The 16,191-nt window shown below is 45.6% G+C and overlaps 3 protein-coding genes across 5 annotated transcripts in view; 2 read left to right on the top strand and 1 right to left on the bottom strand.

Annotated features, from left to right (window-relative positions):
- Positions 1–11,242, bottom strand: part of Utp4 (UTP4 small subunit processome component) — a 33,887-nt gene extending 22,645 nt beyond the window's left edge. Inside the window, exons 1-4 of one of the 3 annotated variants that reach the window (XM_006255563.5) lie at positions 5,149–11,242; positions 4,556–4,716; positions 1,335–1,526; positions 182–266 (exon numbers count right to left, since the gene is read on the bottom strand). In XM_006255563.5, the coding sequence (XP_006255625.1) occupies positions 182–266; positions 1,335–1,526; positions 4,556–4,714 (436 nt within the window). In that variant the 5' untranslated portion in view covers positions 4,715–4,716; positions 5,149–11,242. The remainder of the gene's footprint in view (positions 1–181; positions 267–1,334; positions 1,527–4,555; positions 4,717–5,148) is intronic. The other 2 variants (XM_006255562.3, NM_001009640.1) reach the window with 2 other exon arrangements.
- Derpc (DERPC proline and glycine rich nuclear protein) lies at positions 5,603–15,674 on the top strand. Its single transcript, NM_001378380.1, has 4 exons — positions 5,603–5,617; positions 12,203–12,258; positions 12,525–12,642; positions 13,042–15,674. The coding sequence occupies exon 4, from the start codon at positions 13,263–13,265 to the stop codon at positions 14,862–14,864; it is 1,602 nt and encodes a 533-aa protein (NP_001365309.1). The 5' UTR covers positions 5,603–5,617; positions 12,203–12,258; positions 12,525–12,642; positions 13,042–13,262; the 3' UTR covers positions 14,865–15,674.
- On the top strand, positions 5,603–15,903 carry Chtf8 (chromosome transmission fidelity factor 8). The gene is made up of 4 exons (NM_001194951.1): positions 5,603–5,617; positions 12,203–12,258; positions 12,525–12,642; positions 13,042–15,903. The coding sequence occupies exons 2-4, from the start codon at positions 12,236–12,238 to the stop codon at positions 13,264–13,266; spliced, it is 366 nt and encodes a 121-aa protein (NP_001181880.1). The 5' UTR covers positions 5,603–5,617; positions 12,203–12,235; the 3' UTR covers positions 13,267–15,903.
- The last annotated feature ends 288 nt before the right edge of the window (positions 15,904–16,191 follow it).

Raw genomic sequence — 16,191 nt, 5'->3', positions numbered from 1 at the left:
TTCTTAGTCAGGCATTTACAACTATGCTGCATAATGGATGCCTTCTAGAACTTTCCTTGTGCTCAGAAAAAATTAGTAAAGCATTTCTTATAGCCACCGGAAAATATCCTATCCCTTTGGTGGCACAAAAGCATAATTTCTTGTTGAGGCTGTTCACTGCCTGACCCAAAACAAGCCTTACTTTTTTGACGATCGAAATTTCTTGCAAATTGGATTTTGTCTGGGGTGACTTCAAATAATTTCACGGAGCCATCTTCACAGCCAACCTGTTTAGAGGCAGGTAGAAAACAGATTAAATGAGCCCTTTACAGGACTAAATATCCCCATTTAGAAGCACACATTGTTTTTTCTCTAAAAGCTACATTTGCATAAAATCAAAACATCCTGTGAGAGGGGAGGGCACCTACCATCAAGAAATTGATAGTATACTCCTGATGGACCTCACATTCTAGTCAGAAAGCAGGCCCAGAGTTCTAACCAGTGCCTGAGTATCTGCACGTGACACAGATTAGAAGGAGAGCTTTACACACACCTGCCAGAGACCCATGGCCCAGATAAAAGACCTTTAAACCCAGACGGAAGCATCTAGGATAGTATATAAGTTAGTATGAGTGAAATAAAGTGAAAATCTCAGGACAGAAAGGTGACTCTGTGGGAAAGTGCTGCCAAGCCTGGCAATTTGAGCTTGATCCTAAAGACCCACATGGTGGCAGGAGAGAACCAACTCATACGTGCTGCTGCCTCTGACGGTCACAACCACTTCTGTGGCATACATGCCCCAAGGCCCCACACACAATACCAAAAGTATAATTTTACAAACATGGATATATATGTGAGTGTAGTGGATTTATAGAAGGATTGAGCACCCCATATTTCTGAAACAGAAGTTACTATTAATACATAAAACATAGTACAAAAAAAAATCAGTTTTTTGGTTCCAAAGAAGTTTAGGAAATGCTGAAATGATTTAACCCGAACATTCACAAATGAACAACCACGGTCCACGCTAGTAGCATAAAGGCAAAGTGACTGAGCAGTGCCCAGGGCGGCAAGAGGAGGGTGTCAGAGCCCTTGGACTAGAGTGAGACTGTAGAGAGCCACCATGTGGGTACTGGGATCAAACCCAGATCGGGTGAAGGGCAGAAATGCTTTTAACTGCTGAGCCATCTCTCCAGCCCACCTCCAAGAATTTTTAAGCTTCAGTGCCAATTCCAACCTTATGTATTCTGATTCCTAGTACACGTAGTTTCTGTGTTACATAACGCAAACATGGGTAAAGAAGTTTGAGTGACCATAACTCATCTATTTTGAGTTATCAATAGTTGCATACTGACCAAAAGTTGAGAGCCACTGGGGCTGGCGGTCATACTCCAAATCGGTCCTCCAAAGGCATCCAAAGTGTACTTGATGTTTAGTGCCTGTAGGTCATACTCAAGAATTTCTCCATTCAGTCCGGCACTAAAGAGCCGCTGTCCTTCTGCCCAACACAGGGCTTCGGTACCCCGAGACTCATGACCTGGGAAAAACTACAGAAGCACCATCGTCATTTCTCAACCTGCCATGAATTCAAAACCACAAAGAATCATACTTGCTAACTTGCTATGAGTTCTTCAGTCACCAGCACCTGGAAAGTATTTCCTCAAGAATAACTAGCATTTTGTCACTATTAAACATTTGTGTCCATTAGACAGTTTTATCTCTTTCAGTTTCAATATTAGTTACTTAAAATTACATAGGTTTTACATTTCTCTTGCTTTTAAACTAGGACTAATTCAGCAGAAGCTCTTCAACTAGAATTTAAGAATTAGGATATTCAAGATTGACTCAGCCAGGTGTGGTGGCTTATATAACTCTAATCCTAGTACTCAGGAAGCAGAGGCAGGGTGGGCTGTGGTGAGTTCCCATGCATAAAAAAATTGGGTTAGTATCCAGTTGGATATGAAATATCTAAAAATTTTTTGTTTTTTGAGACAGTTTCTCTGTTTCAAAACAGTCCTGTAACTTGCTCTGATCTCACACTCAAACTTCTGTGCTGAGTGGCTAGACTTTTTCAGCACCCGATCCTCTCCTAGACTCATCTTAAAGCGTGTTGTTCCCAGTACACCTAGGGAACCCATCTTTAGGAATTTTACAAAGAGTTTCAGTGTAGTCTGTATCTAGCTGACTTTGTTCCTCAAAGTATGTATGCTTTGGTAAACTTGGGATCCAGTTAAAACTCACCAGAAGGTTTTCACCAAATTCTGCCGTGTTAAAATATGCCAAGAATAAACCACCTGGAGCTGCTTTGTTTTCCCCACAAATATTTTCTACTATGTTACAACTGCCCACAGGATTCCAACAGCAACTAGTTTTAGGTGTCTGCAGCTTAGGAATAAGGCTACATAATGGTAGGTTTTGCCAACTCTCTAGCAATCAACTACCATACATTTCTCCAAACAGACCTCCATCAAGTAATGCATGACTGCATACGTGCTAAATGCCAGTGTTATGCATCCTTTACATCTACCTCAATCTGTGCCCATTTCTCCTGGAAACAGTTGCTTAAAAAACAATTCGGTCCACTCCAGCTTTTTGTTCAGGACTCAGGTTCCTTTTTTTTCTTTCTTTCTTTTCTTTCCTTTTGAGGCAGGGCCTCATACTATGTAGACCTCGCTGTCCTATACAGAACTCTTCATGTAGACTAGGCTGGTCCAGAACTCAGAGATACCCTTGCTTCTGGCTTCTGGAATTAAAGGTGTGTACCACTACCAGACCTACCTGGCTACAATCTCAGATTACAAGTACTTTCTGGGCATTCGATATTTTCCTATATATCATGGCATTTTAATTTTATGTCTGCTTGACACAAATAATGCTTCCTATCAGAACTTGCAAGGCCAAGAGGGAGAAGAGTAAAGTGGCTTGCCTGAAAACCCTAAGTCAACGGAATGCCGGGGACGCTCTCTTCACTCCTCACCTTTTTATTCTGACTAAGGGTTGTCTTGCTCTGAGAGTGATGTGACTAAGGCCAGCAATCCTTACATTTTCGTTCCATTTATTTACTCAGTGCACATGAAGACCAGGGAGCAACAGGCAGGAGTTGGTCTCTTCTTCCACCATGTGGGCTACAGAGAGCAAACTCCCGTCTTCAGGCGTGGAAGCAACCTTTACTCACTGAGCCATCTCACTCTGCCAGAGGTTAGTAATTTAAAAAATAGGGAAGGAGACTTGGAGAAAACAGAAGCTCAGACTGAATTAGTTAGCTGTTAAAAATAGGAAGGATAGGGAAGAAATGGAGAATTTAGTCCCCGAACATTAACTTAGCAGTGGCTCTGTACTAGACATAGAGCCAGGACGGTCACAGACATTGCTGATGTAGTCCCTGATCTTACAGAATTTGAAGTTTAGCATCGAAAAGAGGCATTAAGCAAAAATACAAATTATGCAAGTTTAGCAGTTATAAATGACAAACCAAAAAGTCACACCACGCAACAGTGTGCACCCAAGCATGTTTGTGGTGTTTGTAGCAGTGACCAATTTGTCGTGGGGCAAGGACTTGAAACTCTTCTACACACATTAGTTCTTCAGTAAGCCAACGCTATACAGAATCCCTAAGGCTATCATATGTCAAGCGTACTTCTCCCAGCTTTTATTATACTGGGGTGAAACTGTCTGTTTACAGAGCTTTCTCCACAAATGTAAAAACTCTAACATTTATTTCAATACCAGTACTTGACACTCACTCCTGGAAACATTTACAGATGCCTAAATGTCTGGCCACAGACTGCTGGGCACTGAATACTCATCCACCCATCACTTCTCTTTTGAATTGAATTGCATGTTGCACCTGAAAAAATTAGTAACCAGTGTTCTTGAGGAGAAAGTCTTTGGAGTTGGAGAGATGGCTCAACAGTTAAGAGCACCTATTGTTCCTGTGAAGAGTTCCCAGCACCTAACCACTTCTAAATCCAATTCTAGGGGATCTAATGCCCTCTCCTAAACACCAAGGGCATTAGGCACACCTGAAGTGTACATACATGCATGTAGGCAAAATACTGGTACACAAAAAATGAACAAACCCAAAATGTGTACCCAAAAGACATTTCATGTAATTAAAAGAATAGGAGTCTATTGTCTATTCCCCAATAGACAAATAAGTCTACATTCTTGGAGACAGTCTGCCTGCTGCCATGTTAGTAAAATTTTCTGACATAACAATGTTTGAAAACTTTCCATTATCAGTGGAACGCATGCCTTCAGCAAGAAATGTCATTTTTCCAGAATCACAATTTTCTCAACATTTTTTTTTTCTTTCTTGTAGTGGCCAAAAGATCCAGCAAACTTCAGTCCTCAAATGGCATATAGTGACACAGAATTCCTAGGCAGGATCAACTTTAGATATATCAAACCCCTGGGCTGCTCTCACAAATCAAGGGATCTCAGATATGCTATAGAAGTTCTAAGTAATTCCACAGCAGGAAGAGTCACTTGATCTGAGATAGGACATGTAAGTTGTAGAATTGAAGTTAAGAAAATTAACATCAGGAGTAACACACCAGGCTCCCCAAAGACTTACTTTCTCCTGAAAATAGTTTGCAGACAAATTATAAATTTCCACCGTGCCATCTGTTCGTGAAACAGCCAATCTGTTTGACTGGTTATTGTAAGCCACACATCGGATGCCTGATGGAACGTAATTAAAGAAACGAACTCGATGGACTTTAAATTCACCCATTCCTGAAGGGACAAAAAGAGTCATTGTTAAATATTAAGCAGAGAATCTCCTATGCATTCAATTTATTATCATCGCTGTTGGATGGGAAGTTTCATGATCTCTCACTTAAGTTCATTTCTAATTATGCTGTTGTGACCCAGCAAGACTCCAGTCAGTCTCCAGAAACTCAGTAGAGAAGCTTCTGCAACTTAATGCCCCCAAAGGCCAACTCCATTCCCCCATCTTTCTAACCTCTTGGAGTAAGAGAGTTTGAAAAATCAGCATTTTACCAATAACTTCTCTCCTCAACATTACTGAGTACGCAAATCACAGACCCACTCTAAGACAGTGACAAGGGGCTGATGGGGGAGGGGAAACCCAGAGCACGAGTGGGCAGCGACAGAACTTGGTGGTCTCTCCCAGCTTGCCTGATCTAGCAGCTACCTGACACACACCTACTGGGAGTGGAACTTGTTCGCCCCTCACTCGTCTACCCTCAAGGGAGCCACATGCAGAGCGGGCACGTTCTGAAGAGGGACTGAAGAGCGCGAGGTGTCCGCCAGTCCTGCTCTCTCCCAGGTTCACGGAGTTAGCTTCCACTCGGCCTCAGAACCGAGCATCTAACAAGGTCCGCGGGCCCCCGACTCCGGGTGAACTGCACCCCTTCCGAACTCACTGTTTCAGCTACCCCCGGGGATTCTCCCCGAACTCACCTACCGCCAGGCACTCGCTACCCGGGACCTCGCCTCTCTCCGCCCCGGTCCCACGTGCGCGCGTGCGCACTCTATAGCTCCGTCCCGGAAGTACTAGGCGGCGCGAGGCCGGAAGTGCGCAGGCAATGCTCGCGGCGGCGGCGACGGCGGCGGGAGGTTCGGTTGTCGCCCGTTGGCCGCGCGGCGCCGCGCTCGGCGGCCGCCATTGCAGGTCAGGCAGCGGGCGGGGGGCGAGGGAGGCCGCGGGGAACGAGGTCGGAGGTGGGGACGGTGTGGAGAGCGCGAAAGATCGGCCAGCTAGGCAGCCGGGGCCGGGCGGGGCGCGCGGCTCCCGGAGAAGAATGGCGAGCGGAGGGGCGGGGAGCGGGCGGGGGAGGGGCGCATGCTGGGCAAGGAAGCGTGAGGGCCGCGAGGGCCAAGGCTAGCCCGCCGCGAGCCGGGGAAGCTTGGGGACCGAGAGCGGTGCAAGGACGGAAGGAAGGGAGCGAGGGAGCTGGGTGGAGTAGGAGAAGGGCGGAAAGGCTGGCGGAACGCGGGCGGAGGAAGGAGCAGGGGGCGGCGCGGGCCGGATCCTCGAGGTATGTGCGGGGGGGAAAGGGGCTCAGTCCCCGGTCGGAAGGCCTGCTGGAGTTGAGTGGACTTGGAACCCAGAAAGTAGCGGGAATGGCAGCAGGGGGCTCAAAAGGGGTTTGGGGCGGAACTGACAGAAATGTTAGGCTTGTTTCAGGGGACATTTATTTTAAATCATGGTAGTGGGGAGGAAGAAGCTTCTGGGAGACTTTTATTTGGAGGCTGCTTGCAAAGTGAACTCGGGTGCTTTTGGGGGGAGTGAATCCTAGAGTTGAGGAGGGTGGTGTGTCTTAGAGAAGCGGGACCGGGAAGGATTTTGGATAGTATTGAGCGGTAGAGGAAGATAGTTGGAAGGGGAATCTTTGGGAGAAGGGTGAGGGATATGAAGACCGGTGGGGGCCGTGGAGAAAAGCAGTTTAATTAAGAGTGAAGTGGGGACGGATCGTTTCTTAGGGAGTTAGAGGGTTAAACACTTTGGTAAAAACGGTTCCAGTAGTAGTTTGGGATAGTTTGAAGGGAGTTGGAGAAATGGGGAAAAGGGAGTTAAGAGTCCTTCTGGTTGAAAGAATGGGAGGTGGGGGACGGGGTGGAGGAGATAGAAGAAATGGAAGAATCCGGCAAGGAGGGGACCTCCCCCACAACTGCCGCGCCGCCCGAAAGGGTTGGGGGGTGGGGAGGAGGAGGAGGCGGAGGAGGCGGCTATGATGGCAGGAAGAGGAGGAAAGGTTGAGATGGGGTGGCAGAGTAGCAGAGTAGCAGAAGATGGAGAAAACCGGAGTAACTCAAATCGACCGAAGCCATCTTTTCTACCCATTGTCTACAAATAACAAGTAACAGTAACTGATTCCCTCCAATGGAGGAATCCTGCCACGCGATGGGAGCATACCACGTGTATGCATAGTATCTAAACACGTTTTGAAAACATTCTTCACTGATGAAAAGTTCGGAAGCATTCAATTCCATCTTCCCTCCACGGCCCCTTTTTGTAGGGGAGCAAGTGTCTCATTTAAAGTAGTTTAGACTTAGTAACAACCCTATTAAGAGACAAGGTCTCCTTAGAAAATTAGGCTCAAACATCCCCTCCAGTCACACAACCACCATGACACTGGTAATAAAAATGATTTGTATTCAGACATATATAAAACTCCCGAGATTGTTCGTTTGCTAGAAAAGCACATAGAGAAATAGTTGTCATATTTAGAGAAATGACTTTCCAGAGTTTAAGCCCTGAAACATTTTGGTAAATCCTGACTAAAGCACCGAATTGTTCTCCAGTTGTATAGAATTGATCTTGATGACCTACTGTTTTTATAGGCTGTTTTCTCCATTGTAAACATTCACAGTAGTTAGCAATGTGGTGTTAGTGATGTTCTACTTGACATATTTTTTTTTTCTTTTTTTTTTTTTGGAGCTGGGGACTGAACCCAGGGCCTTGCGCTTGCTAGGCAAGCGCTCTGCCACTGAGCTAAATCACCAACCCCTACTTGACATATTCTAAGAAACATTTAACTCTTTTTACTTTGAAATGGTTAAGCCATTTTACCCTACGTTTTAAAGATTTTAAAGTACAGTTTTGAAGAATTAGAACATTCCCTTTCAAACAGAGAAAAATCAAAAATACTGGTAGAGGTGGTGTCTGTCTTGTTCACTGGTTTAGCCCCTGTAGACAGCACAGAATGTTTACATTATAATGGATTTTTTTTTTTTTTGAGACAGGGTTTCTCTGTATATTTATGGCAGTCCTGGAACTCAATCTGTAGACAAGGCAAATAAAATGGACATTTATAAGACACTTACTTGTTGCAGATTTTGTCACTAGATTTAAATCATTGAATCTCAGTTGTTTGCTTTTCTGTTTGTATGGCTAGGCACATGCCATACTTATCCACATTTTATCTTGGGAAGTTACTATAATGAGGTTCATTGATCAGGCTGTTCTCTAAGACATTAGTAATCCTTTAACATGTAATGATTTAGAGAGCAGAGGATGAGAACTGAATTTGGTCAGAGATTAAAGTGAATCCGTGGCAAGAAAGTCCTCAGTCCTCAGGGCTGCTGCTTCCTCTCTGAGGAGCAGAGGATTTAGGGTATAATTTTGAATCCTGGAGGTGGCATTGAATTTGACTTCTAAGCATGGGTAAGGTGAGGCTTATTAGCTGCTCTGATGCATCCATTGGATTGTTAGCTGTTTCCATTGCAATGTACAAGGCTGCTTTCAGTTGTGTAGGAGAGTGAGGCCAATTGCAAGGTAGGTGGATCTCAGAGAAGTTCTGTATGAGGAGGACTGCTATGAGGACCACACAGTGGAACCTAAGGCTGCATCTCGCTTCACAGTAAGCGTCCAAAAGTATTGAGATGAGTTAACACTGTACTGCTTTCTAAACAAGCCAAATCTTAGACAGTCCTAGAAACTGGTTGTCTCAGTGTGAGCATGGAGTGAGACGGAAGACTCAGAAATTGATGCCATACAGAGAATTTTCTTTGTAATATTTTTGTTCTTTGTTATTACTAACAGAATTGGGCTTGTTACAGTTTAAACTACATTCAAAATTCACAAAAGAAGTGCTTCAGATATTAGAATATTTGCATAGACTTAGCAGATGAGCATCCCTAAAAATGGAAAAAAAAAAAACAAAACCAAGAACTGAGAAATCTTGAAACTTGATACTAGTGGCCTAATATGTTTTAATTTTTTCTATTTAGAAGTATATCATATTTTCAGATTGGAGGTGCTCTGTTTATACTAGGCTTCACTTCTTTTTCAGTTTTTTTTTTCCCTACCTGTTGATAAGGAGATAAGTGCAGTTTAGATCCCTCATCCGCCTTTGTTGTTAGAGACAGGATATCACTGTGCCTCAACCTGAAGGGCTGGGATTACAGGTGCATAACCCCACACTGACTTTTCAGACCTTTTGAGTAAGCAGTATGCTAACCTGGGACACATGGTAATACTCTGTCAGCTCTGTCAGTTGTGTCCTCAAATCAGTACTTAATTCAGCCCTGTGGACAGTTGTCTGCTGACCTCAAGGAGCAAGAAAAGGAGTAATAGGTTTTAGATGCTACAGGAAATCTCAAGCCCTGAAAGTAGAATTTAAGGTTTACTAAAGAGAACTTAACACTCACCAGTGTTCCACACACACACACACACACACACACACACACACACACACACACCCTCATATACACAGATTACATAAATATATCAATATACAGGTGTCTCTAAGCTAGACTGTCACACAGAGCTTACATTTCTTTTTATACACATGTAAACCACCTAATTTGCTTTAGCATAAAACAAATTTTATAGGGTTGATGGGGTGTAGCAACAGAATGGCTAGGCTGTAAGCCACGAAATTACTGTTTTCCAAGGCATTGCTAGATGTTTGCCAGTATCAATAGAAATAACTCAGGCAAGGCTTCCTGCATCTGCATATAAAGATGTTTTCAATTGAACACGCATGGGTAGGTTTGCAAGTGCTACCTGGCTCAGGTCAGGTATCTGCTTTTCTTTCTTTTTTTCTTTCTTTTTTTTTTTTTCTTTTCTTTTCTTTTCTTTTTTTTCCGGAGCTGGGGACTGAACTCAGGGCCTTGCACTTGCTAGGCAAGCGCTCTACCACTGAGCTAAATCCCCCAACCCCAGGTATCTGCTTTTCTTATTCTGATAGGAGTCTGTCCAGGAAGCAGAGAATGCAATGAGAAAACTTGGCAGCCACACTGTCTCTATTTCCTGTGGATAAACACACACACAAATTGAAATTAGTTTTCAGGAAGTGTAGTATTTTGGTATGTGTGTATAGCATATATGCCTGTCTGAATATGGAGGACATTAGGTATCGGGCCTTCTGCCTTGAGACAGTGTCTTGGTGCCTCCACTGCATACCTTCAGGCTTTCGAGGGTTTTTCTTTGTCTGCCTCCTGTCTCAGAAGGCCACTGCAGTTGCAGATGCTAATGTTGTATGTTTTGTGTCTTCATGGGCACTGGGGATTTGAACTCAGGTGCTCATGCTTGCATGGCTGAACCATCTCCCTGGACCCAGGAAGCAGGTTTTATCTTCTTCCCTATGCTTAGAATATGATGTTCACGGGTGTGAATTCTCTCTTGCTTTTTTTAGACAACCTTGGTTTTTGCAGCTTACACTCATCATCATACACTGCTTGTTTGCGAACATCAGTCAGCAAAAGCTTGTTTGAGAGAACTTGGTCTGTGCAGCATTGGCCGTTTGCAATCTGTACATTGCATACTTTATGAATTATAACTAAAGATAGACTATCAAATGCACAATTGCTTACTTCCCAATCTAAAAAAATTAGCTGTTCTCAATAGGAGTCTAAAGTCTTGCATGAGTTATAGTTATCAGGGCACCAGTGAGTCGTCGTTTAGGTGTTAGCCCCTAGTCCTTTAGTGACCTGAGCAGAATCATACCTGCTTTCCACTTTACAAGCTGGAATCTGAACTTCAGCCTTCTGAATTTGGATTGTTTCACTTCGGAAGTGCTCAGAAGGAGGACTCAGTGCCACTGCCTTTGATCCAGTAGTCAGTCAAAGATGAACCTTGTCCCAGAATGCTTAGCTTAAGTTCTTCGAATGGTCTTGTTTGTTATCTGCACAAAGATCTTTGTCTTTTGCTGTATTGCCTTTTCTCGGTGGGGCCATAACCTCTTTGGGCACAGAGATTCGCTTATTCTAGTCTTGGTGCCCTTGTGCTGCTGTAAACAGTTCTTACACATGTCACTGGCTGTGTGGTCTCGTGATTCTTTTTCATTTTTGCTGGTAGCTGGTTTTGTCCTTTGCGAAGGGAAACTTAAGTAGTGACTTTTAAGTAACTAGATGGCCCAGTTTCCTGTCTTGTCTCTCTGTACTCTGCTTTAGTGTGTACCACATATGAACACATGAAAAATCATTTGTATGTGACCCGGTAGCTTCAACTGCAAAATGGGATAATTGGTTATTATCAGAGTTGCTGTGCACACATGTGCATAGCATGTAGTCCATAGTAAACATGCTGCTGACCCTGTGTAGTGTGTTTGGTGCTCTGGAAAGAGGTTCAGTCATGACACAAGCCTACTGGAGGTCCAGAGTGACAAGAACCAGTAAAGAAACTCATCAAGTGGCATGGTGCTGCCAGCTGTAGTCCTGGTTCTCTAGAGGCTGGACTAAGAATATACTATACCGGGTTGGGGATTTAGCTCAGCGGTAGAGCGCTTGCCTAGCGAGCGCAAGGCCCTGGGTTCGGTCCCCAGCTCCGAAAAAAAGAAAAGAAAAAAAAAATAGAATATACTATACCAAGTCCCAGGCAAGCCTTGGTTATGGCTTAAACAGAAAAAGAAAAAAAATCCTGATTAGTATTTTTACTGAGTTTGAGTACAATTATAGAACCTGTTGACTTTTTTTGTACCATGGCTGGTAACACTATATATTGTCTTGTTCTAAAGACAACCAGAAACTGTAACTTTGGTTCCCTAATCCAGTCCCTGAGTAGTAGATGAAGGGCAAATGAAGCCGGCTAGTAGCAGGCTTTTAGGGTGCTCCAAATTGCCACCTGGTGGCACTGTTGTATAATGTGATGGTGTAGTTAGTCTGCAGCTGAGAGTCACATTAGAAATCAGTTTAATATTGGCCATGTGGCACAAGCCTTTAAGCCTGCAACTCAGAGGCAGAGGCAGATGGATCTCTGTGAGTTCAAGACTAGTCTGGTCTACACAGTTCCAGGATAGCCAGAGTTGCATAGTGAAACACTGTCTCAAAAAAAAAAAAAAAAAAAAAAGAAGAAAGAAAAAAAACTTGCCTTACGTTTGTTGTGATACACCTGAGTGGGTCACCAGTTCAATGATTGTCATTAACAGCTGTAATCTATGTGTTCAGAATCAGCAAGAACGCCTAGCCCTTTTGGCATTGCAAGGGCAACAGAGTAACATGTTTAAAAGCACGTGGAATTCAAAGTTCCTGCCACACGTTGGGCTGGGACTATAAAACTCAGTTGGCAGAATGCTGGCCTGGCATTTGTAAATCCCTGGGTTGAGTGCCTAGCAACACTTAAGCTGGGGTTAGAGGCAGGAGAATCAGAAGTTCAAAGCCATCCTCAGCTACATGGAGAGTTCAGGGACAGCTTGCCCTAGAGATCCTGTCTCAAAGGGGGAAGTGCCTATTGCACAATTAAGTGATAAATACTGGCTATAATTATTGCTGTCCTAAAAGGTTTTTTTTTTTTTTCTTTTCTTTCCTCTAGTTTTTCAGTTGCTTTTTTAAAGAAGGAAGGCTCATGGTGCAAATTGTTATTTCCAGGTGAGTACATTTTAAGATTTTACTTAGCTTGAGTGTTAAGGGCTATACTGGTTTTATACTTTTCTGGAGGAATTAGGGTCCTCAGGTACATCTTATATAAATACTACTTGCATTAAGACCTGTATTTCAGTTCCCAGTACTGCCCAGTTTCCCAAGAACTTGTATTTAGCAGCGTTCCTTTGGGCTCCTAATGGTGGTGTAGGTGCAGGACACTACTCATCCTTCACCGCTCAAAAATATTGTAACCGCCAGCCCTTTGCTTGCAGTACGGGGGCTGAAGGCCTGGCAGAATGGGTGCTGATGGAGCTACAGGGGGAGATCGAGGCTCGCTACAGCACCGGATTAGCTGGAAACCTCCTGGGAGACCTACATTACACCACTGAGGTGAGGGGGCTTTTCTTTCCCTGCCTTATGCCTCAGTAAAGCAAGCTACACCAAGGTGGTGCTCCCAGGACCCAGCATGAGGACTGTCCTCAGGTTTGTTACTCAAGGTTTAGCCAGTCTGTAGAGCTATCTGCTTGCTGTCCCCCAACTTCTGGAAAAGCAGAGAAATGGAGTCTTTGGGAATCTGCAAGAGTCCTAAGAGTAGAAATGCTCTTTCCGTGGGGCTACAAAGAATGAAAAGGGCACGAGGGTGGATTGATTGCCAGTGTGGTTTGTAACAGTGATAGAGCCAGACCAGGGACTGGAGGTGCCAGCATTGCTGCCAAGAGCAGCTTTAAAGGCACCTGAAAGGAATGGCCTTGCGTTCAACCTCAGGCATCTCCTTCTGTTCTGCCAAAGGGAATCCCTGTGCTGATCGTGGGGCATCATATCCTGTATGGGAAAATCATCCACCTGGAGAAACCTTTTGCAGTCCTTGTCAAACACACTCCTGGGAAGCAGGACTGTGATGAGCTTGGTCGAGAGACTGGCACCCAGTACTTGGTGACAGCACTCATCAAAAACAAGATCCTTTTCAAAACTCGCCCCAAGCCTATTATCACCAACGTCCCCAAGAAAGTATGAAAGAACCCCGGATTTTCCCTAGAGAGCGGCCAACCCCCTGGACTCGTGCTCCATTGCCACCTCGAGGACGGCTGGACGGAGGGCCTGGTGTGAACGCAGGCCACCCGATGGGTGTGAACACAGATCCTTTCCTTATGGCAGCAGGCTCTCTTGGTGGGAACCTGGCTCCCTTTGCAAGGAATCCAGCTCCTTTTCCAACTCCATCAGGCTCATTGGCGTCAAACCCAGCACACTTCCCTGCTGGTGCTCGTGACCCAAGCATGACTTCTTTTCCAAGAGGGATGAATCCCACTGGTACAGGTGCAGCTTCTTTCCCAAGGCCAGGAGGCCTTTTGGGACCAGGACCAGGACCAGGTTTAAACCCTAGAACAGGAGCTCTTCCAGGCTCAGGACCTATGTCTAATCCCAGATTAGGAGGGCTTCCTGGTCCTGGTCCTATGGCCAACCCAAGGGCAGGTGGGCTCCTGGGAGCAAGTCCTGACCCTAGAAGTGGTGGCCCCATGGGCCCTGGATGTGGACCCAACATGAGGGCAGGTGTTTTGTCCTCTGGGACTGGTCCTCCCAATCCTAGGCCAATGGGCCTGGGTCCTGGACCAAGTCCAAATCTGAGATCAAGCTTTTTAGGTACAAACCCGGCCCCTAGGCCTGGTATGTTTCCAGGCCCAGGCCTGGGGCCCAACCCACGAGCATGTGGCTTAGGACCGGGTCTTGGGCCCAACCCAAGAGCTGGGGGCCTAGGCCCAGGCCCAAATCTGGACAACAGAGCAGGTGGCCTCTTGGGTACAGGATCTGGTCTTAACTTAAGAATGGCTGGACCTCAAGGCTTAGATCTTGCCCCCATTCTAAGGGCAGCAGGTCTTTTAGGGACAAATTCAGTTTCTTTTTCGCAGGCTTCTGGAAACATGGGCACAAACCCACCCACCATGACAAGAGTACCTGGCCCCATAGGCCCAAACACAGGTCCTAGCTCTCGAGGAATTGGCCTTTCAGGGCCAAATCCCTCTGCCATGTCAAGGGCTCCTGGCCCCATGGGTCCTAATTCAGCTCATTTCTCAAGACCAGGTGGTCCCATGGGGGTAAATGCTGGAGTCTTTCCAAGGGGGACAGGATCAGGAGGGCTGAACCCAGCTGCCTTCTCTCAGTCTTCTGGCACATTGTCCTCAAATCCAGGTACCTTTCAGAGGTCTGCTGGCCTCCAGGGCTCAAATCAAGCAGTTTTCCCAAGAGCCTCTGGGCCACTAGGCCCCAACCCAGCTAACTTTCCAAGAGCCACTGGCCTGCAGGGTCCAAGTCCAGCCGCCTTCCCAAGGTCTGCTGGTCCGTTAGGCCCGGGTCAAGTTGCTTTCCCCAGGTCAGCTGCCGGGCACCTGGGCTCTTCTCCAGCAGGCCCTGTGGGTATCAACCCAGCTCCTTTCGCAAGACCAACAGGGACCCTGGGCCTTAACCCAGCCTCCTTTCCAAGGATGAATGGCCCTGTAGGCAAGACTTTGGTCCCATTTCCTAGGGTGGGCAGCCTCCCTGGCTCAAATCCAGCTGCTTTCCCCAGACCAGGGGGTCCAATGGCTGCAATGTACCCAAATGGAATGTTACCCCCTTAAATAGCATTTTTCTTCCAGGGCCACTTTGTTATTTAAGCACTGTGGTTCTGAGCTGGGACTGTCTCTTAGGTAAAAGAGTAGATGCGGAACTACCGTCTGAAGAACACAGCTGGGGCTCAAGTTCAAGCGAGCCTTCTTTTTTCCTGCTTTTTTCTTGACTGAAGGCAAACTTATTTGTGAGACACGGACTATGGCAGATAGGGATGATCCTGGCTTCAAGAAAAAGCATCTCTGGCCTTCGGAAGCCTGCTGTGCTTTTGTCCCACAGCTTTCTGCCCCTTGTTTCTTACTAGTTTCTTGAATTGTTCTCGTGGACTTTTCCTCAGGGATACATTGGCCTGCAGGTCCTAATTCCCCACTCACCACTGGAGAATTGGCTCACTGGCTGTCTAGTGATGCTGCACTGGTGAGCGGGCCATGGTTCGGTAACTCTGACCTGGGTACCCTGGACCTAGTCATGTTCTACTGCCAGACCTTTCCCTGGGGGCTTGAACACAGTGTGGGAGGTAGACACCCACGGCACAGACCCGCCACATTTCTGCTTGACTGGGCCTGCAGCTCCTTTCTTCTGGGACTTAGCGGTGGCCAGATTTAAGTTCCTCCGATCACCTAGCTCCCTCCTCACTGGTACTCCAATCAAAGAACCTCAAAACTTAAACTGATATGGATGGAAATTGGGGAATTAGGGTGGGGGTGGAGGGATGAAAGGGGAAATCACTGTGCTTTGTTCGGCCTGATGTGAAGGATGGTTGGTGTTTTTCCTGCATTGTATCTTTTCTTACTGTTTCTTTAATAAATGGGGTGAGAGGGCTGCTGCTGTCATTCCATTTTGTTCTCTGTTCCACAGTGGTAAGTACGTACTCTGTGCTTGTCTTTTTTTTTTTTTTTTATAACCCTGCCAGCCAACAATCTTGCATTTGAGGGAACAAGCAGCTTTGGTTACCCTTCACTTGTTTTCCAATTCTATTTTGTAGAATAATTTAAAGAGTGTGAGATTCTGACTTCTCCAGTAGAAAATAAACCTCCTGCATGTGTAGTATCTGGGTGGCCTAATGGCTTAATTCTCCAAATTGAGGCAACTGTGACAACTTACCTTATTTGTGAAATTTTGAAGTCAGCATTTAAAAGTTTTGAGTGGTGTGTGTCTACCCGTGTGCTGACAGCACATGTGGAAGTCGGACAGTAGAGTGGGATGGTGGTTGCCTTGACCATATGGGTCTCAAGGATTGAACTCAGGCCAGCAGGCTTGGTAGTAGGTACCTTTTACTCCTGGGCCATCTTGCTGGCCTCTTATTCTACTTTTGAATTCCACTGATTCCATTTCTAC

Source organism: Rattus norvegicus, chromosome 19 (genome assembly GCF_036323735.1).
Source record: "Rattus norvegicus strain BN/NHsdMcwi chromosome 19, GRCr8, whole genome shotgun sequence".
Taxonomy (NCBI): Eukaryota; Metazoa; Chordata; class Mammalia; order Rodentia; family Muridae; genus Rattus; species Rattus norvegicus.
The sequence above is the reverse complement of the archived record's forward strand: the minus strand, read 5'-3'. Positions and strand labels throughout refer to the sequence as shown.

Excerpts from the sequence above, each read along its gene's own strand:
- Chtf8 (NM_001194951.1), top strand. The coding sequence starts at position 12,236 with ATGGTGCAAATTGTTATTTCCAG. Across the intron at positions 12,259-12,524 it reads GTGCAAATTGTTATTTCCAG|TACGGGGGCTGAAGGCCTGG; the intron begins GTGAGTACATTT and ends CTTTGCTTGCAG. Across the intron at positions 12,643-13,041 it reads ACCTACATTACACCACTGAG|GGAATCCCTGTGCTGATCGT; the intron begins GTGAGGGGGCTT and ends GTTCTGCCAAAG.
- Derpc (NM_001378380.1), top strand. The coding sequence starts at position 13,263 with ATGAAAGAACCCCGGATTTTCCCTAGAGAGCGGCCAACCCCCTGGACT.